At 36.1% G+C, this 26,172-nt stretch overlaps 1 protein-coding gene and 1 long non-coding RNA gene across 7 annotated transcripts in view; both read right to left on the bottom strand.

Annotated features, from left to right (window-relative positions):
* LOC127865881 (transcription factor A, mitochondrial-like) overlaps positions 1-26,172 on the bottom strand; it is a 175,760-nt gene that overhangs the window by 129,830 nt on the left and 19,758 nt on the right. For 3 of the 6 annotated variants that reach the window (XM_052405924.1, XM_052405925.1, XM_052405920.1), the window contains exons 2-4: positions 24,237-24,367; positions 20,280-20,350; positions 1,896-2,057 (exon numbers count right to left, since the gene is read on the bottom strand). The exons of 2 other annotated variants lie outside the window; for them this stretch is intronic. In XM_052405924.1, coding sequence (XP_052261884.1) covers positions 1,896-2,057; positions 20,280-20,350; positions 24,237-24,367 — 364 coding nt within the window. Of the gene's footprint in view, positions 1-1,871; positions 2,058-20,279; positions 20,351-24,236; positions 24,368-26,172 lie in introns of all 6 variants that reach the window. One more of the 6 variants, XM_052405917.1, reaches the window with a different exon arrangement.
* Positions 6,494-14,275, bottom strand: LOC127865898 (uncharacterized). Its single transcript, XR_008042815.1, has 4 exons — positions 11,369-14,275; positions 10,884-11,076; positions 8,255-8,344; positions 6,494-7,884 (listed from the first exon to the last, which is right to left on the bottom strand). It is a non-coding gene; the product is annotated as an uncharacterized LOC127865898 (long non-coding RNA).

Genomic DNA, 26,172 nt, shown 5'->3' with positions numbered 1-26,172 from the left:
GAAAGTGGGTTATTTTTTTGACAAGGGTAAAGCCATATAGGGAAAAATGCCCCGCCCCCTGGCAGCCATGTTTTTCAACCAATCTGCATCATATTTGAACTCGTCCAAGATATTATTGAGGTGAATCTTCTGACCAAGTTTTATGAAGATCGGAAAACCAAGTTTTATGAAGATCGGAAAATCAATGTTGCCTCTAAAGTGTTAACAAGATTTTACTATAGCCATATAAGGAAAAATGCCCCGCCCCTTGGCAGCCATGTTTTTCAAGCAAACGTAACATTTTCAAACTCATCCAAGATATCATTAACACCAATCTTCTGACCAAATTTCATGAAGATTGAACAATAAATGTGGCCTCTAGTGTGTTAACAAGGTTTTACTAAAGCCATATATAGCCATATTAGGAAAAATTCCCCCCCTCCTTGGTGGCCATGTTTTTAAAGCAACCGAAACCATTTTCAAACTCATTCAAGATATCATTGGGACAAATCTTCTGACGGAGTTTCATGAAGATCGGAAAATAAATGTGGTCTCTAGAGTGTTAACATGGTTTTACTATAACCATATAAGGAAAAAAAACGCCCCCTGGCGGCCATGTTTTTCAATCAACCGGCATCATTTTTGAACTCGTCAAAAATATTATTAGGATGAATCTTCTGACCAAGTTTCATGAAGATCAGACAATAAATGTGGTCTCTAGAGTGTTTACAAGATTTTACTATAGCCATATAAGGAAAAATGCCCCGATACCTGGTGGCCATGTTTCTAAAGCAACCGAAACCATTTTCGAACTCATCGAAGATATCATTGGGACCATTATCCTCACTAAATTTCATGAAGATCGGAAAATATATGTGGCCTCTAGAGTGTTAACAAGGTTTTACTATAGCCAAATTAGAAAAAATGCCCCGCCCCCTGGAGGCCATGTTTTTCAACCAACCGGCACCATTTTCGAACTCGTCCAATATATTATTGGCATAAATTTTCTGACCAAGTTTCATGAAGATTGGACAATAAATGTGGCCTCGCGAGTGTTAACAAGATTTTACTTTAGCCATATAAGGAAAAATGCACCGCCCCTTGGCAGCCATGTTTTTCAAGCAAAGGTTACCATTTTTCATCTCATCAAAGATATCATTGAGACATATCTTCTGAGCAAGTTTCATGAAGATCGGAAAATAAATGTGGCCTCTAGAGTGTTTTACTATAGCCATAAAAGGAAAAATGCCCCGCCCCCTGGCGGCCATGTTTTTCAACTTCCAGCATCATTTTTGAACTCGTTCAAGATATTATTGGAATGAATCTTCTGACCAAGTTTCATGAAGATCAGACAATAAATGTGGCCTCTAGAGTGTTAACAAGATTTTACTATAGCCATATATAGCCATTTAAGGAAAAATGTCCGCCCCTTGGCTGCCATGTTTTTCAAGCAACGGAACCATTTTCGAACTTATCCAAGATAGCATTGAGACCAATCTTCTGACCAAATTTCATGAAGATTGGACAATAAATGTGGCCTCTAGAGTGTTAACAAGGCAAATGTTGACGCAGGACAAAAGACAATCACAAAAGCTCACCATGAGCAAGTTGTGCTCAGGTGAGCTAAAAACACAATTCAAGAGGGACAAAGGCCATCACAAAAGTTAACCATAAGCAAGTTGTGCATGTATTTGTTGGAAATTTTGTGCATGTATTATAAGCGCACAAAAAAGTTATTGAAGTTAAACAGTTTTTTAAAACTAAGTGTCAGCAAAGCTTTTGTTTCAGACAATACATGTAACCAATTTGATGTAAACAAAGTACAGAATGAAAACATGATATTATGCATTAAAGCATGATGTAGCTGGCCATAATTTAATTTAAACATTTACTGTTTTCATTTTGAAGTTATTCACCTTCTTCAATGTTTGTTTCTGTATCTTCTTTTTCTTGATGTCTCTTTTATTCTTTATGTCTTGTTTAAACTCTTCAAGCTCATTAGAACCCATATCGATTTCCCAATACTTCACTTGCTGCTTATAGTCATCTAACAGTTTGTCTGCTTCTTTCTTTAATTCCTGAAGATATATACAAACAAGTGAAGAACAGAATCACAAATGTGTCCAAGACATTGATGTCCCAAATATACATGTTGAAACGCAGACAAATCCACTTAATATTCTATAGCAGACAAACAGACATGGGGTTCAAACTTGTTGTAGTCAAAATTCCTTCACAAAGCATCGTCTACACATTCAACTGTGGAAATTTGAGCAAAATCCTCTACGGAGTTAGAGGATTTGAACACAAACAATTTTGCAACAATATATTTTATAGTGGAAACACAGAAAAAGGGCCATAAAACAAGTACTGCAAAAACTTGTCACGGCCAACATCCCTTTCTTTGAGACTGTGAAAGTATGGTCAATATTCACCCTGTGAGTAGTTTAAAAGTAGTTTTAACAAGAGGGCCAAGACGGCCCTAGTTCGCTCACCTGAGAGGAGTTGGTTCATTAAATCTTTACCAAATGTCAAACTTGACCTAGATATTGTCCAGACAAACAGCCTGGTCAAGTTTCATCATTATTTCATCTGCGAGTCATGATCAATATACCTATGAAGTTTCATGATCCTAGGCGTAAGCATTCTTGAGTTATCACCCAGAAACCATTTTCTAAGTTGAGTCACTGTGACCTTGACAGCCATTGTGTGAATACGTTATATGGCACTGGGACCTTGACCTATGACCTAGTGACCTGATAATCAATAGGGGTCATCTGCAAGTCATGATCAATATACCTATGAAGTTTCATGAACCTAGGCATAAGCGTTCTTGAGTTATCATACAGAAACCATTTTACTATATCAGGTCACCATGATCTTGACCTTTGACCTAGTGACCTGAAAATCATTAGGGGTCATCTGCGAGCCATGATCATTGTACCTATGAAGTTTCATGATCCTAGGCACAAGCGTTCTTGAGTTATCATCCAGAAACCATTTTACTATTTCAGGTCACCCCAAATTTGACCTTTGACCTAGTGACCTGAAAATAAATAGGGGTGATCTTCGAGTCATGATCCTATGTACCTATGAAGATTCATGATCCTAGGCATAAGCATTCTTGAGTTATCATCTGGAAACCATTTTACTATTTCGGGTCACCGTGACCTTGACCTTGACCTAGTGACCTGAAAATCAATAGGGGTCATCTACGAATCATGATCAATGTACCTATGAAGTTTCATGATCCTAGGCCTAAGCGTTCTTGAGTTATCATCCAGAAACCATTTTACTATCTTGGGTCATCGTGACCTTGACCTTTGACCTTGTGACCTGAAAATCAATAGAGGTCATCTACGAGTTATGATCAATGTACCTATGAAGTTTCATGATCCTAGGCCTAAGCATTCTTGAGTTATCATCCGGAAACCATTTTACTATTTCGGGTCATTGTTACCTTGACCTTTGACCTAGTGACCTAAAAATCAATAGGAGTCATCTGCGAGTCATGATCAATGTACCTATGAAGTTTCATGATCCTTGGCATAAGCGCTCTTGAGTTATCATCCGGAAACCATCTGGTGGACAGATGGACCAACATGAGCAAAACAATATACCCCCTCTTCTTCGAAAGGGGGGGGGGGGGGAATATTGAGAAAACTGCCCCCCTCCCAGCAGCCATGTTATTCAACTGACCGGAACCATTTTTGAATTTAGCTCTCGTATCAAGGAAACAAATGTTCTGAGCAAATTTCATGAAAATTGGGCCAAAAATGTGACATCTACTGTGTTCACATATGTTTTCACTATATACATATTGAGAAAAATGCCCCGCCCACTGGCTGCCATGTTTTTTCACCAATCCCGACCATTTTCAAACTCGTCTGAGATATCAATAAAACCAATGTTTTGACCAACTTTCATGATGATTGGGCAAAAATTGTGACATCTAGAGTGTTTACAAGGTTTCTCTATAGCCAAATAGGGAAAACTGCCACTATATACATATAGAGAAAAATGCTCCGCCCACTGGCGGCCATATTTCTTCACCAATCTCGACCATTTTCGAACTCGTCCGAGACATCAGTGAAACCAATGTTTTGACCAACTTTCATGATGATTGGGCAAATATTGTGACTTCTAGAGTGTTTACAAGGTTTCTCTATAGCCAAATAAGGAAAATTGCCCGCCCACTGGCGGCCATGTTTTTCAACGGATCGAAACCACTTTTCAACTCAACTAAGATATCATTAAGACAAACATTTTGACAAAGTTACATGAAGATTGGGCATGAAATGTGACTTCTACAGTGTTTACAAGGTTTTTCTTTTTTTTACCTAGTGACCTAGTTTTTGACCCGGCACAATCCAGTCTAGAACTCGGTCAAGATTTCATAGGGACAAAGCTTCTGATTAAGTTTCATGAAGATGGGACAAAAAATGTGGCCTCTAGAGTGTTTACGAGCAAATGTTAAAGGACGGACAAAGACCGGTCACAAAAGCTCACCTGAGCAATAATTTGAGCTAAAAATATATCAATTAGTTCAACCAGCTTTTATTACTGACCACTGATATTAACATATGGCATACAGCACAGTGAGAGGGTCAGTAAGCGGAGTGGTAAATAGTTACACACTGCAATGATCAATATCTGGGGTCTAACAAATTCTAGAGCAGAACTAAAAATAGATTGGGAAATATGACTCGGCAGGTTAAACAATGGAGATAGATACTGCAAAATTGTGTACATGTTGTCTTCATTTCAGCTTTCTCTTAGTTGATAGGCTTACTATAAGTAATAATGACTAAATCAGTTGTTAATTATGAAAATTGTGTGTTATGAAAAATTAAATTACACAGTTAATGGTACATAATACGGACATAATAAAACCAAACTTTACTACACAGGACACAAATGTTCTGACCAAATTTCATGAAGATTGGGCAAATGAATTAAATAAAACAAGAGTGTAAACAAGATTTTACTATAGCCGTATAAGGAAAAATGTCCCGCCCAATTGGAAGCCATGTTTTTCAAGCAAACATAAGGCCTAAATTAAAATTAAGTTTGTTTGCCCTTTATCGACCGACCCACTATTTACCCCCCGACCCAAACATTTTCATTGCGATTTCTGAAAACGTATTTTTTTATTTTCGTTCTTTTTTTGCCGATCATAAAAGAGCCGACTGCAATATTTATTCGTGCGCGTATTTATATCCCTGCCCATTCTTATCGCCCCTGACTGATCTAGGTTGCTATCGGCGGTGTTCCGTGAAAATACGAGTTTACGTTCATTGCACACATGTTGTTAACGTGATCCAAGATGGCGGACAATAAAAAGAAATAACGATGCCCAGCGAGGACAAATAACTATCGAATTTACGACGGACATCATATAATTAGTATGGTTTAATGAAAAGAGCGTGTCATTCTACGATGGAGCATATGTTTTAGATACAAATAAAACTCTATTTTTTTAAATGTATGAACTGAATGTCACAGAACAAGTGTTTGAAAATTGGAATGCAGTCTACTCGCAAAGAAAAATACATCTAACAGTTACAGGATTATTGTTCGAAAATGCAAAATAAAAGACAAACATGATTTGATTTATATGCAAGTGGATCCGTGTTTAATCAGATTCATGTGCATATTCTGCTTTATGATGTTTGCCACTCTAAACAGTTTACTGTAATGGCATGTTATTGAAATGGATATTTAAAGGTAAACTTATTTAATATATTAATGTCTCTTAGCTAAATAAATCGACAACACGCAAGTATATATGTTTAAAACATTAATACATGTATATCCACAAACTGAAACTCACACGCTTAATTTATTTCACCAAATCAAGTTTTCATGCTTATGTTAGTTGCAATAATACAACTCCCAGCTATTGCCCCTCTGAGCTGTACGTATGTACTCATAAAAGCTCAGAGCATTCAAGAAGAACTAATGCTTATGTTCAGTTTGCCCTTTCGTGAATTTACTTTGCCATGCCGAGACTATGCACTAACCGGTCAAACACTTAAAATTGAGGCCTGTAAAAATTTCAACTGGCCTGTGAATTGTTTCTCCTGGTAGGCAAGTCTGGCCTGTAAAATGTGACGGTCTTTTGCCACGTCTGAATTTTTCCATTAAAGGCTTTGGGCTGTCTTTCTACACTACTTCAATGCTTGTTGCATGCTAATTAAGCCCAATTTAAGGGAAAGGTTTAAGTTAAAGATAAAAGCTGTCTGGCAGTTAAATAATGACAAATGCATTTGAGCAATTAACATCATATGTGACCAAAGCTGGGAAAATCAGTCTTGTGTTCAAAAAATCACATTTTGACTTTTTGGCAATTTTGGATTCTCTAAACATTGTAGTTCACAAAAATGATATAGATTTTTTATTTATCACATTCAAAACTAATTTTAAGACCTTCCAAAATTCCTAAGTGACCAACCCTACATTTTACCGTCACTAAAAGTTATCATTAAATACAAATAAACAACGAAAACATTCAAACAACAAGCACATTGTTTTATTTAAACAATAATCTTTCCTTTAGTCAAATACATAATTATAGTGCAATAAACTGACAACAGCATTATGGACATTTAAAATGTACCATTTGTGTTGCTATGGTAACCGATCTACATGTTAATAATCACCAGAGCACACAATCACGCCTTTTATAAATCTATGAATTGTATTTTCAATCAAGTGTTTGTTTAAAAGCAAACACAACATTAATTTCACTGTTTTGTAACTAGTTAAACAATAACAATCAATAATTTGTGTGTTCCATGAACAATTTCCTTTTTTATTCATTTACATGTGTATTTAAGTATAATGTAACCTCAAACACAACAGAATGAAAAAAAAACAGCATTGAAAAGTGTTGGTTGAAAGTACACTTGGATACTAAATGATTCAGTAAATGAAATAATCATTATTTATCATTATTTCTGATAGAGAAAAAAAGACAAACAATAACTTAAACATAAAAATTGTTTGTTTTTGTTACTATGGAAACAATGTAGCAAACAAACAAAAATATAGGATTTTCATTGTAAAACATAAATAAATAAAATATTCACACGGATTTTTTTCCAGTTTTTCGGAAAGACAGTCTGTGTCCATAAGGTGAAAACAATATCATGGTTACATGGAAAAAATGATTTTTGTTTTGTAAATATGAGATATAAAAAACTTGAAAACAAGCTTGTGCAATTAGAACAACAAACGTTTGTATTGAACATTTCAAAACCTGTTTCAACTGACACATTTAGCACTTGTATACATGTTTTAGCTTTCCTAGGAATAGAGGATTTTTTTCATTGTTTGGGGGAAAATGTATCACCCAATACCTTGGCCAAAATAAACACTGATACATGATGTATGTAATTGTTGTGGCATGATCAGAGAAGATCAGATGCGCATCTTAATGCATCTTCTTTTTTGGGGGGCACAGTCTCTTTTTTGTTGCGAACCAGTAGCGCTTTTCGGACATGTCAAGTTTTTGGTTCATCTGTGCGACAGATTTCACTAATGTTTTCAAATAAATACCACTGATGGTCCAGATCAAGCCCTTTCGCAAACATTTCTTATGGCAGGTTGTCACAACTCACATGAAAATTCACTTTCAAGACCTTCCTAAAAGTGATTCTGACTACTGGTGAGTCACTAAATTCCCTGCACTCCACAACACCGGGATGATCCGCTGACACATGGCATTGGTGAAATTTGGTGACATTCTTTATGGGGTGAAACAATGTCGAAAGGTAATCCTTCCTGTCTTAGATAACAACAGGATTGGAAATGTCCACAACAAGCTGGGGGATGTTGTGGCCCGTCCTTGACGATAACCCCACAGACGCAGCGACATCAGACAACATTTCTGCATTGAAGTTTCTGTATCAAGATTACCATTTAATTAAGAAACAATTGCAAAATATAGTTTTCCTATTATCAAATTATTATTTTGTTCTTGTTGTTGTAATAGAAAACTACAAAGTTTGAAGGATGATTTTGAATGGGATTTTGTTTGCCATATCAAGAATTTCATACCAATAAAACAGCTGAAACTACTAAAATAAATATTTATTTTCCTGTTACAAGACATAAAGTACCTACACACTATTTTAATTGATTTATGTTTTATTATTTTTATATTTTATTACATGGCAAACTATACAACTGGATAGACCTATGGAAATGCAAACAAGGTTTATCAAGAAGGATCATGCAGGTCACATACACCATACTGTGATAAGGAATTTACCTCCACTTTGACTTTCAGATGCCAAAGTGCCAATCTGGTGTAAACTTTGTATGTCTTATCAACATAAAGATTAGATGATTCTGTGTAAACCTGAAATGTTAAAAAATAATTTAAAAAACAGGTCAGGCTACAATTTAGAATATGTATTTTGTAGTAATTGACTGACTTAACAAGAGCACCGCCTTGCGGGTGCAGACCGCTCATCTATTTTCTTTTTTAAGGTGAAGGGACTCTCATTTTCAATCACAAAGGAGGGAGGGGTGGAGTGAAGAGGGGTGTATAGTGTGGGGGTGAGGACATTTATTACATTATTTTCCAAAAATGCGAAAGAAAAAAAAATCGGGGGGGGGGGGGGGGGGGGTTCAAACATAAATTAATAAAAATAAAAATTTGTGTTTTTTAACCGTTTCAAAAAAAGAAATTTGGGAGGGTGGGGTGGGGGGGTGGGGTATAGTGTGAGGGTGTGGTGGTCATTTGTGAGATGATCTTAAAAAAAAAAAAAAAAAAAATTAGGGGGGGGGGGGGGGGTGGGATTCGGGGTGGGGGGAGGGGGGGATTCTTGGGTGCGATGGTTGGACGGTAGTTCAAACATAAATTAATAAAAATAAAAATTTGTGTTTTTTAACCGTTTCAAAAAAAAAAAAGAAATTAGGGCGGGTGGAGTGGGGGGGGGGGGGGTATAGTGTGAGGGTGTGTGGTCATTTGTGAGGTGATCTTAAAAAAAAAAAAAAAAAATTAGGGGGGGGGGGGGGGGATTTGGTGGGGGGGGGGATTCTTGGGTGCGATGGTTGGACGGTAGTTCAAACATAAATTAATAAAATAAAAATTTGTGTTTTTTAACTGTTTCAAAAAAAAAGAAATTTGGGAGGGTGGGGTGGGGTGGGGGGTATAGTGTGAGGGTGTGGTGGTCATTTGTGAGATGATCTTAAAATAAAAAAATAAAAAATAAAAAATTAGGGGGGGGGATGGGGGGAGGGGGGGGGGGGGATTCTTGGGTGCGATGGTTGGACGGTATTTCAAACATAAAATAATAAAAATAAATCTTTGTGTTTTTTAACAGTTTAAAAAAAATTATTTGGGGGTGGGTGGGGTGGGGGGTATAGTGTGAGGGTGTGGTGGTCATTTGTGAGATGATCTTAAAAAAAAAAAAAAAAAAAATAGGGGGGGGGGGGGGATTCGGGGGGGGGGGGGAGGGCACGGGGGATGGTTTGGGTGGAGTCTATTGTGGTATGTCAGGTAAGAGTAGTTTTGTCAAAGTATCAATCAAATCTAATCATAAATAAAGAAGTTATGGCAATTTTAGCAATATTTAATAATTTGACCTTGAGAGTCAAGGTCATTCAAAGGTCAAGGTAAAATTCAACTTGCCAGGTACAGGAACCTCATGATAGCATGAAAGTATTTGAAGTTTGAAAGCAATAGCCTTAATAGTTAAGAAGTAATGTGGATCGAAACACAAAATTTAACCATATATTCAAAGTTACTAAGTCAAAAATGGGCCATAATTCCGTAAAAATGACAACCAGAGTTATGGAACTTGTCCTTTTACTGTACCCTTATGATAATTTGCGAGTGTTCCAAGTATGAAAGCAATATCTATGATACTTCAGGGGTAAAGTGGACCAAAACACAAAACTTAACCAAATTTTCTAAGTATAAAGGACCCATTATTCCGTCCAAATGCCAGTCAGAGTTACATAACTTTGCCTGCACAGTCCCCTTATGATAGTTAATAAGTGTTGCAAGTATGAAAGCAATAGCTTTGATACTGTAGGAATAAAGTGGACCTAAACACAAAACTTAACCAAATTTTCAATTCTCTAAGTATAAAAAGGGCACATAATTCTGTCAAAATGCCAGTCAGAGTTACATTACTTTGCCTGCACAGTCCGCTTATGATAGTTAGTAAGTGTTGCAAGTATGAAAGCAATAGCTTTGATACTTACGGAATAAAATGGACCTAAACACAAAACTTAACCAAAATTTTCAATTTTCTAAGTATAAAAAGGGCACATAATTCTGTCAAAATGCACGCCAGAGTTATCTAACTTTGCCTGCCCAGTCCCCTCATGATAGTAAGTAAGTGTTCCAAGTTTGAATGCAATAGCATTGATACTTTCTGAGAAAAGTGGACCTAAACGCAAAACTTAACCAAAATTTTCAATTTTCTAAGTATAAAAAGGGCACATAATTTGATCTGTCAAATTGCATGCCAGAGTTATCTAACTTTGCCTGCCCAGTCCTCTCATGATAGTAAGTAAGTGTACCAAGTTTGAATGCAATAGCATTGATACTTTCTGAGAAAAGTGGACCTAAACGCAAAACTTAACCGGACGCCAACGCCGACGCCGACGCCAAGGTGATGACAATAGCTCATAATTTTTTTTCAAAAAATAGATGAGCTAAAAATGGTTTGACTCATTTCAATATAAATTTTTTAGAGATTTTTCCTTTTGGGATTGATACCAGAGTAATTTTCTTTTAACATTTTTCACTACATATCAAAAGCTTTACCATTTTGCAATTGCATTACTACAAACAAATATTTTTAACAACAGGTTTAGCTAAATTAATTTCTCAACATTAAAAAAAGCTATCAGAAACAAAATAACTAAGGGCTTTTTATTACCTACAAGAACTCTCCACAGAAGGTACCAACCAGATGACTATGTTGTTTTTATTTTGGCCGCAACAGTTGTCACACTGAAAGTGAGCATGCTGTTCGCCGTATGTGTTGAGGTAGTAGTGAACCTGGCTGACCACAGCATTTGCACCTTTACCATGTGACTGGCCTTCGTATGCTAGGTAAAACACCTGCTCTCCTGTGAAACAGAAGACTAATAAATAAACCGTAATAACTTACTAGAGATACCCAAATAGTTCTTTTTTTTCCAATTAATTAATAAGTGGTTTGAAACATTTAGATAATGCATGGTTATGGTCTTATCATGAAAGATTGATATTAGATGAGAATGATATCCTCCAGACCACACACGCACACAAACACGCACACACACACACACAACAATAAAATGTAAATAATCAATTGGTAGTTGATTACATTTAGACTGATTCAGTTTGTGGATAGCAATGATATTAAATTAATTCAAATACCAGATCCTTCACAGCTGATTCCATACACCTCATACTTCCTCGGGGTCTTGAAAAATAACTTCCCAACCTGTAGAATATCAAATTATTGGTTATTTATCTACATAACACTTTTTTATAATAATAATTATTAATTAAATTTGTGCTTAAACATTTCTAAAAAGTCAACCTTAAATTTAATTTGTTTATCAGCTTCTGTCACATCAAGTTCAGGCTTTTCAATAAACGCAGTATCTGATGTTGTTTTATTTGACAGCTTCTACATCAATATCAATATTAGACTCATCATGGTTTGACTCAAGGTCACTTTCATAATCATCTACCACATCAAACAAATCTTGAGTAGCGGGGTGAAAAGTGTCAAAATAAAGTTCATTTACATTCGAAAATCATTTAAATTTAAAAACGAAGTGTCCTGGTCTTGTGAAATTTAACATGGAATAGTGTTGGTGTTAATAAATTGAGACATGATATTTTAAAGTCAAATTTAAATCTATCACAATTTCATGTAAACAATTCAGTTGCTATCGTACAGTTTACTTCCGGGTCAAACTTGCGAGTCGCGAAAATTAATCACAAAGCCAAAATACACATATATCTTTCACTTACCTATTTTAAGCATGTGGAAATATCATTTCCGAACCTTCTTCTATTGAAGGCATCCAACAGTACACGATGTCATTTTGATTTACAGCGTTTAATAGCCATTGAAAATGAACACTACGAGACAGGTTGCGCTACCTGTGAACTGCTAAAACGAAACTGTGCTTTTCAAAGGGAATAATTTGAATTAAATAAACGGATTACAAACCACCAATTGTGCCAGTGTTTAAAGGACATATTCATGCTATATTGTGGAAATTTTCAAAGCATGTCATAAATTATGAACCGAGAAATTGTATAAAAAAGAAGAAATATCCAGCGCATTTTCGTACAAGATTTTAATCTCGCTATTTCCCGACATAAACGTCAGCGTACACAAGACTGATTTTCGCCGACGACGTCACATATAATGAACACATATTTGATGTAATAACACACAAGCATGCATTTGATATTAATAATTGCAAGAAACAGCAAACAAGATAATGTTAAGCCACATAGGGCTTCGTACACTGCAACAGTGCTTTAATAACAGTGTTTTAAATATTCATAGACTATTAGTGTATTAAAAATATCATTCTCAAATAAAATAAAATTATTTTCCTACCTACCTACCTAGCTGAAATAATTCGCGTTCAGAATAAATCTGAGCCAAGAGTCTGCCAAAGCAAAAAACATCAAAAGACTATATGGCGGCAATTTATATTGACTACCTACCTACCCACCTGTAAAATTTAGGGTCGGTAAAGGGCAAACCAACAATATTTTAATTGTGGCCTAATTATTTTCTAACTCATCCAAGATATCATTGAGACCAATCTTCTGACCAAATTTCATTAAGATTGGACAATAAATGTGGCCTCTAGAGTGTTAACAAGGTTTTACTTAAGCCATATATAGCCATATAAGGAAAAATTCCCCGCCCCTGGTGGCCATGTTTTTAAAGCAACAAAAACCATTTTCGAACTCATCCAAGATATCATTGGGACAAATCTTCAGACCAAGTTTCATGATGATCGGAAAATAAATGTGACCCCTAGAGTGTTAACAAGGCCATACATTTCAATATAATTTAAAATCAAACTTAAGAAGAGCCATAGGCGGAGAGATATTGTTTTGGCGTTGTCCGTTCGTCCGTCTTTCTGTCTCTCCGTCTTTCTGTCCGACCGGAGCCATATCTTGGTAGTGCCATGGGGGATTTCCTTGAAACTTGGTATGAGTATATATATGGATAAGAGGATCATGCACGCCAAATGGAATTGTACACCATTGGATTATAACGGAGTTATGGCCCTTTGTATCTTGAAAAATTATTGTGTGTCCGGAGTCATATCTTGGAAGTGCTTTGACGGATTTCATTGAAACTTTATATGAGTATATATATATATATATATATGGATAAGAGGATGATACACGTTGGCGTTGTCCATCCAGAAAACTTTTGTATCCAGAAGTATAATGGCTGGGGATATCAATTCAACGAATTTGCTTGTTAATTTTAACAATGTCTGTACAGTCGAATTCGCGAGAATGTATATCATGCATGCACGATGTGAATCTTAATTTAGTTTAATGGTTGTTTTTAAATTCCTGCAGCGATGTCTATTCATTCGACACACGAACACTAACTCCGATCCAAATAAAAAGACGAATTCTTCGGTTATTGTAGGAAAATATGTACGAAATATCTTCGTCACCATCAGCTCGGAGCGCTAATTTGTCTCTGCTGCATTTTATGAAATTCGTCTTCAATATCTTGCCTATTTTGTGTTATTGTCACATGTATTTATCAATATATATTACAATTTAACACATATAAAAATGGTATAGTCTCGCTTTAATTGTTTGACAAAAGAATGCCATATTGTACAGAATCATCAAACAATAAAAAACATATTCAAAAGTTTGCTATCTTCCAGAATGTAAAACTATCATTTATAATTAATTCCACTTAATCTTCTTGTGCTTAAAACAAATATTTTAAAAAGGGAGACAATTCTGTCAATTCAACATAATTTTTCATTTGCAGTTACATCCCTTGACATGATAAACTATATAGTGTTCAAAAGCTGTTATTATTATATAAATATAAGGAAAATGACCCCCCCCCCCAGCGGCCATGCTTTTTTACCGATCCAAACCATTTTCGAACTCAACTGTCATACCCAAAAAACACATGTTCTGACTAAATTTCATGAACATTGGACCAAAAATGTGACTTCTAGAGTGATCCCATGTTTTCACTATATACATATAGAGAAAACTGCCCCCCCCCTGGCGGCCATGTTTTTTCATCGATCTGGACCATTTTCGAACCAAGAAATCAATGAAACCAATGTTTTGACCAACTTTCATGATGATTGGGCAAAAATTGTGACTTCTAGAGTGTTTACAAGGTTTCTATATAGCCAAATAAGGAAAACTGTCCCGCCCACTGGCGGCCATGTTTTTCAACACACAGGAACCACTTTTATACTCAATCAAGATATCATTAAGACAAACATTTTGACAAAGTTACATGAAGATTGAACATAAAATGTGACTTCTACAGTGTTAACAAGGTTTTTCTTTTTTTTACCTAGTGACCTAGTTTTTTACCAGGCACAACCCAGTTTCGAACTCGGCCGAGATTTTATTTGGGCAAAGCTTTTGACCAAGTTTCATGAAGATGGGTTAAGAAATGTGGCCTCTAGAGTGTTTACGAGCAAATGTTTACGGACAGACGAACGGACATACGAAGGACAAAGACCGGTCAGAAAAGCTCACTTGAGCAATCAGGTGAGCTAAAAAAGCTAAAAACCAAAAAAATGGCAACCATTAATTCTATATTAAATAACAAAGGGCCATCATATGCCAGAGATAATTGCAGCCCAAAGTCCTCTCTTATAAATTATCTACACAAAAAGGTCATTCAACTCTTAAGTTTAAGCAAGATCCACCCAATAATTAAAGAGGGAGTCGAAAAGACAGGCTGCGCGCAACTTTCATGTTTATATAAACAAGAGGGCCAAGATGGCCCCTAGTTCGCTCACCTGAGAGGAGTCGGTTCATTCAATCTTTACCTAATGTAAAACATGACCTAGATATTGACCAGACAAACATCCTGGCTAAGTTTCATCATTATTGAACCAAAACTCTGGTGTAGGACCCCCAAAACATCAAACTTTGCTTACAAGGATTTTGTATAATATAATGAAAATTTGGACAATCTAAGGGCAATAATTATGGCATTAATTATGTGATTTTGCTCATCATCAAACGTGACTGAGATCTTTCAGCAACTTTGATAAAGAATGCTTGAGAAATGTGAATGCTGAAGTGTTTACAAACCAAATGTGGACGGATGGACAGCGGACAAAGACCAATCCTAAAACCTCACCTGAGCAATCAGGTGAGATACAAAGTGTGTTTCACCGATATGAGCCATTTTTCAACTTGTCCAAGAAATCAATAAAACCAATGTATTGACTAAGTTTCATGATGATTAGGCAAAAAATGTGACTTCAATACTTTTTGATCACAAGGTTTCTCTCTATATGGTCACATAAGGAAAACTGCCCCACACCAATGGCAGCCATATTTATTGACCCATCGGTACCATTTGCAAACTCATCTGAGATATATATAAAACAAATCTATTCACCAAGTTTCATGATGATTGGGCAAAAAATGTGACTTCTAGAGTGTTCACAAGCTTTTTTTTTTACTATAAAAATATAAGAAAACTGCCCTCTCCCCCCGGCAGCCATGTTATTCAACTGACCGGAACCATTTTCCAACTCAACTCTCGTATCAAGAAAACAAATTTCATGAAAATTGGGCAAAAATGTGACTTTTAGAGTGCTCACATGTTTTTTACTATATACATATAGAGAAAAATGCCCCGCCCACTGGCGGCCATGTTTTTTCACTGATCTGGACCATTTTCGAACTCGTCCGACATATCAATAAAACCAATGTTTTGATTAACTTTCATGATGATTGGGCAAAATTGTGACTTCTAGAGTGTTTACAAGGTTTCTCTATAGCCATATAAGGAAAACTGCCCCGCCCACTGGCGGCCATGTTTTTCAATGGACTGGAACCACTTTTGAACTCAACCAACATATCATTAACACAGACATATAGACAAAGTTACATGAAGATTGGGTATTTAATGTGACTTCTACAGTGTTTACAAGCTTTTTCTTTTTTTTTGACCTAGTGATCTAGTTTTTGACCCAACATGACCCAGTTTCAAAGTCGATCGAGATTTCATTGGGACAAATCTTCTGACCAAGTTTCATGAAGATCAGACAATAAATGTGGCCTCTAGAGTGTTTACGAACAAATGATGACGGACGCACCGGACAAAGACCAGTCACAAAAAAAAACAAGGGCTGTCACCATAGGATGAAATATGCCCCCTATACACGCTTTGATAGAAGTTATGAGCATTTTTCGAGACCTACACACAGATTTCGAAACCTAACTTCAAGGTAAAGGTCACAGGGGTAAAAAATTGTGTGCATATGGTAAGGCCTTGTCCATATACACATGCATACCAAATATGAAGGTTATATCTCAAGGGACATAGAAGTTATGAGCATTTTTCGAAACCTAAACGCAGATTTGGAAACCTAAACGCGGACCCTAAGTTCAAGATCAAGGTCACAGGGGTAAAAATTATGTGCGTAAGGAAAGGCCTTGTCCATATACACATGCATACCAAATATGAAGGTTATATCTCAAGGGACATAGAAGTTATGAGCATTTTTAAAACCTAAACGCAGATTTCGAAACCTAAACGCGGACCCTAAGTTCAAGGTCAAGGTCACTGGGGAAACAAAATGGGTGCGTATGGAAAGGCCTTGTCCATATACACATGCATACCAAATATGAAGGTTATATCTCAAGGGACATAGAAGTTATGAGCATTTTTCGAAACCTAAACGCAGATTTTGAAACCTAAACCCGGACCCTATTTCGAGGTCAAGGTCACAGGGGTAAACAATTTTGTGCGTATGGAAAGGCCTTGTCCATATACACATGCATACCAAATATGAAGGTTATATCTCAAGGGACATAGAAGTTATGAGCATTTTTCGAAACCTAAACGCAGATTTAGATGGAAAGGCTTTGTCCATATACATATGCATACCAAATATGAAGGTTATATCTCAAGGGACATAGAAGTTATGAGCATTTTTTGAAACCTAAACGCAGATTTCGAAACCTAAACGCGCACCCTAAGTTCAAGGTCACAGGGTTTAAAAATTGTGTGCATATGGAAAGGCCTTGTCCATATACACGTGCATACCAAATATGAAGGTTATATCTCAAGGGACATAGAAGTTATGAGCACTTTTCAAAACCTAAACACAGATTTCGAAACCTAAACACGGACCCTTAGTTTAACGTCAAGGTCACAGGGGTAAAAAATTGTGTGCGCATGGTAAGGCCTTGTCCATATACACATGCATACCAAATATGAAGGTTATATCTCAAGGGACATAGAAGTTATGAGCATTTTTCAAAACCTAAACGAAGATTTTTAAACCTAAACGCGGACCCTAAGTTCAAGGTAAAGGTCACAGGGAAAAAAAATGTACGCGTATGGAAAGGCCTTGTCCATATACACATGCATACCAAATATGAAGGTTATATCTCAAGGAACAAAGAAGTTATGAGCATTTTTCAAAACCTAAATGCAGATTTTGAAACCTTAACGCGGACCCTAAGTTCAAGGTCAAGGTCACAGGGGTAAAAAAATTGTGTGCATATGGAAAGGCCTTGTCTATATACACATGCATACCAAATATTAAGGTTATATCTCAAGGGACATAGAAGTTATGAGCATTTTTGGAAACCTAAATGCAAAGTGTGACGGAAAGACGGACAGACAGACGGATGGACAGACAGTCCGATCACTATATGCCCCCTTTTCTTCTAAAGGGGGCATAAAAACATCCAACCTGGAATACAATTTACACATAAATGAATCACAACTACACTGTATTATTATGAAAACATTATAATAATCAAAGGGGAGTAACCACTGTATTCTTAAATGCAATATTTAGAAGAGATGTCTCATGTTACATGACCTTAATTCATGATTGTTTGCAAGCCTTTTTACTATATAAATATAAGGAAAACTGCCACGTCCCCCTGGCAACCATATTTTTCAACAGACCGGAACCATATTCAAACTTAACTCACGTATCTAGGAAACAAAAAAAGTCCTGACAAAATTTCATGAAAATTGGGCCACAAATGTGACTTCTAGATTGTTGACATGTTTTCACTATATACATATAGAGAAAAATGCCCCACCCACTGGCGGCCATGTTTTTTCACCGATCTGGACCATTTTCGAACTCGTCCGACATATCAATAAAACCAATGTTTTGACCAACTGTCATGATGATTGGGCAAAAAAATTTACTTCCAGAGTGTTTACAAGGTTTCTCTATAGCCAAATAAGGAAAACTGCCCCGCCCACTGGAGGCCATGTTTTTCAACGGACTGGAACCACTTTTGAACTCAACCAACATATCATTAAGACAAACATTTTGACAAAGTTACATGAAGATTGGGCATGAAATGTGACTTTTAAAAGTGCTTACAAGTTTTTTCTTTTTTTTAACCTAGTGACCTACTTTTTGACCCAGCACGACCCAGTTTCGAACTCGACCGAGATTTCATTGGAACGAAGCTTCTGACCAAGTTACATGAAGATCGGACAATAAATGTGGCCTCTAGAGTGTTTACGAACAAATGTTAACGGACGGACTGTAACAAGTTAGTTGTAACAGAACTCAAGCCATAACTCTAAACATATAATAATTTCTAATATATATCTCATATTGTATTTTACTTAATAGTTGTTAAATGAATAATTATAGGCTATGTTTATATTGCAAATGCAATATTATTATGACTCAAATAATTTATTGTATGTTTACTTGGCCATTGCCAAAGTATCAATGTCAGGCTAATATAGCCTATGCAATATAATAGTTAAAATGTCATTTTATTCACCAGTAATTTACTGAGGAAAGGTTGAAACTGTATTTAATTATTTATTGATGTGTTGTTATTTTGCAGTTTTTGCTTATGTTTAAAATCAGTATGATTCTGAAAAAGGTCACCCTTTATATATATTTAATATGTTTTTCTTATAGCCTAATGGCTAAATGAGATTGTTGATGTAAATGTATGTAATGCAATTTTTAGCAATTTTCTCATGTCAACTTACTTGTCAAACGTCATTCGCATCCGCCATCTTGTTTGGAAGCTGTCATTGTCTATTTTGGAAACGCGGCGTTTGATATCATATTTTTGTCTATTAAAACCATATGTGGTGCCATTTTATTCATTTAATATTGTTCTTTCTAAATATCAAGTCAACGCCACATTATAAATTGTAATTAATTGTAGTTTTGCATCAGAAGCTAAATTTTCTCTGAAATATTCATTTTAGAGCCCCAATGTCACTTTGTAACAATTGTTTTCATTGGGTCGGATTTTGTAACGTGCAACCCGATTGGCTGATACTGTCTATAAAAAGGCGAGCGTCAGAAGGCGGGGGCATTCAAATTTCCAACTCTGCATCGACAACATCTAGTAAAAATATGATCCTCTAATAAAATGCAATAGTCAACTCAAACTTAAAATAAGAAACAAATCGTAACTATAACACAACTAAAAACAAAGGGTGAACCTAATATATATTTATATGTGGACGTTATAGTTGTTTTGCCTGGTGATCGAACAAGAAGAAATATAGTAACATTACCATGAACCTTATACAGTCTTACGTCTATTATTTATAATCCATACACAGAAACGCGACTCGCCATCCCGACAAGTCTATACCGGACGGACATATGACAGACAAAGACCGGTCACAAAAGCTCACCTGAGCTCATCAGGTGAGCTAAAAAGAAAAGGGCCATTAATCAGTCTAAACTTATTAAAGCTCGATATCCTTTCTACTCTTCACATTCAGGTCAGAACATAGAGACAGACAAGTGTTATTCTTAATGCCTCCAACTCCATGATTGCATAAAAAAGGTTAGACACAATATGTATTAAGTAATATTATCAGTACATTGAAGTTAAAAAAGGAGCGGATTTTTTGGTAAGATGTAAAACCAATTTAATAACATTTAAGCACTATTATACTTTAAAACATAGTATAACTCAATCCTTTAGTATTCACATGCAGCAACAGAGCAGATTTATTACATTCTAAAATGAAGGACACAAACTATTGTAAGGTTTAAGAGCAAACTGTGATCAGGTCTAAAAAATATTTTATACAAACCAGTTTTTCTTCTTCAGGTAACTGCTTGTATAATTCACCAACTTTCCTAGTTGCGTCTATCATTGATGCCTCTAAAAGCAGATCAGTAAGCAGCATTGTTACAGAATGTATTTCAGTGTCCAAGATGCCATGGAGGCTTTATGTTGAGTTTAAGGTATACTATCTGTTAACTTGGGTGCTTTCTGTTGCTCTTTCTAAAATTGACATTTTGGGACTATTTTCTATATACACTGAATCATTTTGCCGAAATCATAACCGATTTGGCATAGAATAAAATGAAACATATGATCTGAGTGAATTCAAAAACTTTAGATGAAACAAGGGCTGTTTGTAAAACATGCATGCCCCCCATATGGGCTGTCAGACAATGAATACGTTTTTTGTCTCTGTGAACTTGACCTTGGACCTAGTGACGTAAAAATCAATAGGGGCCATCTGCCAGTCATCATAAATTGATCTAATTTAGCTGGATGGGACAGTCCACTAGGCATAAATGGGTTACAGTTTTAGGAAAGAAAAATACAATGATGTTTGACCTTTGACCTTGAAGGATGACATTGACCTTGACTTTTCTCCACTCAAAATGTGCAGCTCAGTGAGATACACATGCATGCCAAACATGAAGTTTCTACCATCAATATTGCAAAAGTTGTCATACTTTAACCAAGGTTTAAGTTTTTGGACACACACATACAATGAATGAAATATGGGCTGTCAGTTGTAGTGGCAGCCATTGTGTGAATATGTTTTTGTCACTGTCACCTTGACCTTTGACCTAGTGACCTGAAAATAAATAGGGGTCATCTGCCAGTCATGATCAATTTACCTATGAAGTTTCATGATCCTAGGCCTAATTATTCTTGAGTTATCATCAGGAAACCATTTTACTGTTTTGAGTCACTGTGACCTTGACCTTTGACCTAGTGACCTGAAAATTAATAGGGGTCATCTGCCAGTCATGATCAATGTACCTATGAAGTTTCATGATCATAGGCGTAAGCATTCTTGAGTTATCATCCAGAAACCATTTTACTATTTCGAGTCACTGTGACCTTGACCTTTGACCTAGTGACCTGAACATCATTAGGGGTCATCTGCCAGTCATTATCAATGTACCTATGAAGTTTCATTATCCTAGGCGTAAGCATTCTTGAGTTATCATCCGGAAATCATTTTACTGTTTCGAGTCACTGTGACCATGACCTTTGACCTAGTGACCTGAAAATCAATAGGGGTCATCTGCCAGTCATGATAAATGTTCCTATAAAGTTTCATGATCCTAAGCGTAAGCATTCTTGAGTTATCATCTGGAAACCATTTTACTGTTTTAAGTCACTGTGACCTTGACCTTTGACCTAGTAACAAAATCAATAGGGGTCATCTGCCAGTCATGATCAATGTACCTATGAAGTTTCATGATCCTAGGCTTAAGCATCCTTGAGTTATCATCCGGAAACCGTTTTACTGTTTCAAGTCTCTGTGACCTTGACCTTTGACCTAGTGACCTGAAAATCTATAGGGGTCATCTGCCAGTCATGATCAATTTACCTATGAAGTTTTATGATCCTAGGCGTAAGCGATCTTGAGTTATCATCCGTAAACCATTCGGTGGACGGACCGATGGACAAACCGATGTACGGACTGACCAACCGACAAAACAATATAACCCCTCTTCTTTGAAGGGGGGCATAAATATGAATGGAGAACCTGTACAGCCCTTGATTCTAATACATTATTTTGTGCATGCTAACAACAGACACACAAGGCAGACTATACCTTATAGACGAAAGGCAATAATTAGAGACTAAAACAAAAGTTAAAAGGAATATACCATATTATCATATCTATGAATATCTTCAGTCAATGTATTTAAGTAATCTACAATAACAATGCCCTTTTTTGATCTTCATAAAAAAAGCCTGGGGCCCTTTGCCAGAGACCATTCATGGTCACAACAATTACACAAATTGAAACAAGAGATGTGTTTGTCAGAAACACAATGTCCCCTAACGCACCGCTTTGAATTTTTATCTTTGACCTTGAAGGATGATCTGACCTTTCACCACTCAAAATGTGCAGCTCCATGAGATCCATGAGATACACATGCATGCCAAATATCAAGTTGCTATCATCAATATTGCAAAAGTTATGACCATGGTTAAAGTTTTGTGACACATACAATGACACACAGACACATACAATGACAGACAGACAGGCCAAAAACAATATAACCCCGATCATTCGATCCGAGGGAATAAAAAACAAAACAGCATTGACAGAGATAATTTTAAGATGACCAAAGTATACGAATTAAGAATTATTTAGGATTAAAAAAACTCATTCATTTATATCTTAATATGATTGACTTTTGTTCAGTATGATGATGGTATAATTTCAGTTTTTTTGGGCCAAATGGGGAAAAGTACCGGTACCGTACCAGCTCAATTGAAAACAAGAGTTCCGCGGTCGGAGATGACCGCATTGAAGCCGGATTTTTGATTTAAATGACAGGAAAGTACCTTTCGTGTTTTTGTCAATGCAATACTTAAATTACTGAAATATTGTTCAAAGGTCAAAATGAAATGTAAGTACTTTTCAAGGCATGAGCAAACCTTGTGTTATGTTTTGAATGCATGCATATACATGAACAACAATAACATTTAAGGTCACAAATATGAACTTGAATTGACAATTAGGAAAGTTTGATCTCAATTTTTTTATTAGCAAATTAGTAACATATTGTTTGAAGTTTCCATCAATTTCATTATCAAAACCTACCAAAGTTATAAGAACTTTAACATTTTTACATTCAAGGTCACAGTGACCTTGACCTTAGAATGAATGACCTTGAAATGACCAGTGGTCATCTAAGTGTGCTTGCAAACCTTCATGTCAAGTTTGAAGACTCTATGTCCAAGCATACCAAAGTTATAACAATTTTAACATTTTAACATTTAAGGTCACAGTGACCTTGACCTTCAAATGAATGACATTGAAATGACCAGTGGTCATCTTCTAGTACTGGCCAATCTTTATTTCAAGTTTGAAGACTCTAGGTACAAGCATACCAAAGTTATAACATGAAATAAGAACTTTAACATTTTTACATTCAAGGTCACAGTGACCTTGACCTTCAAATGAATGACCTTGAAATGTCCAGTGGTTACTTACTAGTTCTGGCCAACCTTCATGTCAAGTTTCAAGACTCTAGGTCCAAGCATACCAAAGTTATAACAACTTTAACATTTTTACATTCAAGGTCACAGTGACCTTGACCTTCAAATGAATGACCTTGAAATGTCCAGTGGTTACTAACTAGTTATGGCCAACCTTCATGTCAAGTTTCAAGACTCTAGGTCCAAGCATACCAAAGTTATAACAACTTTAACATTTTTTATATTGAAGGTCACAGTGACCTTGACCTTCAAATGAATGACCTTGAAATGACCAGTGGTCATCTATTAATCCTGGCCAACCTTCATGTCAAGTTTGAAGACTCTAGGACCAAGCATACCAAAGTTATACCATGAAATAAGAACTTTAACATTTTCGAGCACGCCGCCACCCCGCCCGCCCGACAACATCAATCTATAAGCCGAGATTTTTTCGAAAAAAATCCGGCTAATTAAAATCGGAAAAATTGGTGTTGTGAAGTCTTCATATTGGGAAATTGGTGTATTTGATTGTTGGCTCCCAAATACTTTAAAATTAATAACTATGTTGTCAATTTTTTCTTTACTTATGTTCAAGATCTAGAGGTGCATAGGGAAACTAACTAAATGTTGCAATTGTATCCGTACCCATTTGGGATTTTTTTTTAATCAATTGGGAAATGTGTATTTTTTTTCTAATTGAGAAAGTACCATTTTCCAGTACTGAATAAAGAAGGAAAACAATTGTTGCATTTTTTATGTCATCATATTAAAAGTAATAAGTAGTTTAATTGTATTATGTAACCTGGATATTGTTTCATCACTTCTGGTGTCATCTTTTTCTTGAAAAGGAAATATGCGTTGGCAGGCCGTTTTGGCCTTCTGGGTGCATCACTGGGCTGATCAGTGAAATAGCGGCAGTGAAACAATCCATTTCTGTAAATAAAATAAACATGTCAATGATAATTCGGTATTATGCCTTTTGAAACCAGCATCGCTCCAGACCAGCCTGCACATTGACTGGTATGGAAATACCTAGTGTATTAAAGAATCAATCAAGCTTTTTCCGCCCGTAGCCACGGGTCCGAATATCGGCCCCATTCCCAATTCAAATCAGGTTGTTTTTTCCCAATTGAAAAAAAAAAATCCAATTCGAACTTCCAACGATCACAAACTTGATTTTTTTTCGGCTGCTAAAAACGCGCAAAATAACGGTACCTTAATCCGCAAACTAAACATTGCATAAACCCCGCGAGTTTTGAGCCTGGCTTTATATAGATCAATACTGTGCGCACGTTTATGTGCAGGTAACCATTTTTCGTCATGGCGTCTCACAACAGTATACTGGTCATCTGTATTCTCGCGGTACTTAACGTACAAATAAAAATGAAAGTTGAAATAAATACTTAATTTATAAATTATGGACTTCTTTGCGATGATAAACTACTTTTCCGCTGATATCCATCAAATTTTTATTCATATAAATAATGTTTTATTTCGTGTCAAGCAGTTAATACACCATACTGTTCACTGATGTGTACGACGCCATATTCATATTCTCGCAGTACGTCAACAGGCTTTAGGTCACTAAATCACAGTTAAAACATGATATCTGCACCGAAGCTCAACTTTGTAATAGAAACATTAATTATTTAAGATTAAATTTGATTTAAAATGAACATAAGTAGTTTAACAATCATTTGAACTGCACAACAGTCATAATGCTACATGTAGTCCTCTGGACAATGCATGCACCTAATGGGGCTTCCTCTTCTGAGCATTTTAACATGTGTACACTGTGGCAGATGCACCCAATGTTCATAAATATCACATTGTCCCGATAAGATCAACTTCGCATCAGGAAAGTCTATTAGTTGTGGTGGAAAACTTTGTCTACATGCATAAATCATCATAGATAATTGATCGTTGCACCTTTAAGACCCAACCCTCATGATCATTCAGGTTCATCCTACAGTATAAAATTAAGTGGTTTAAGGCCTAATCTTTAAAATGTGTTGTGTAACAGACTTGATACATCAAACAGAAGTAACCCTGAGCTCCCACCAGGACTGACTGACACAGAGAGGAGCAGATTCATGCAAACCAAACTATCGTCACTGATGATGATTGCTTTGGAAGGGCCAGAAACCTTTCAAAATGAAGATCTTGAACTCCTCTGCAACAAATTCCGAAACATGAAAGAGAGGAGAATTAGTTTGTGAGAACTTAAAGACCTCCGATTCTGAAGCTGATGCCACATATGTAATTGTTATTGTCTTGTTACTTTGACATTGTGGTTAAGAAATTTTTAACACTAGCGCTGTGTTTGTTTATATTTTATTAACATAGGCACGGTAATGTGCACATATCACAAATATTCAGAATATTTTGTAAAATTTTTATAATATGATTTCAAAATAGCCATTACTTACCAGTTAACAGCTTCTTTGAAATATAAGAAACACTATTTACATGCAATTATTTTTCCCAATTTAGCCAGTTTTGCAATTACCTTTTTTCCCAAAATGGGATTTTTCACGACGCCAAATTCCAAAAATTCCAGTGTGGCGTTTTCCCAAAATGGAGCGGAAAAAGCCTGCCAATTGCAAGGTCTCATGAGCAGCAAAGTTAACTCCTGTACATGCTATGCTAATGTGCAGGATGGTTTTGAGCTATTTTGGCTACATAAAGGCCCAGTCTCAATATGATGTAGGCGGAGCCCTGGTGTGTGATCCGGCATC

Source organism: Dreissena polymorpha, chromosome 2 (genome assembly GCF_020536995.1).
Source record: "Dreissena polymorpha isolate Duluth1 chromosome 2, UMN_Dpol_1.0, whole genome shotgun sequence".
NCBI classification, from domain to species: Eukaryota; Metazoa; Mollusca; class Bivalvia; order Myida; family Dreissenidae; genus Dreissena; species Dreissena polymorpha.
Note: the sequence above shows the minus strand (reverse complement) of the source record. Positions and strands in the feature narration are given on the sequence as shown.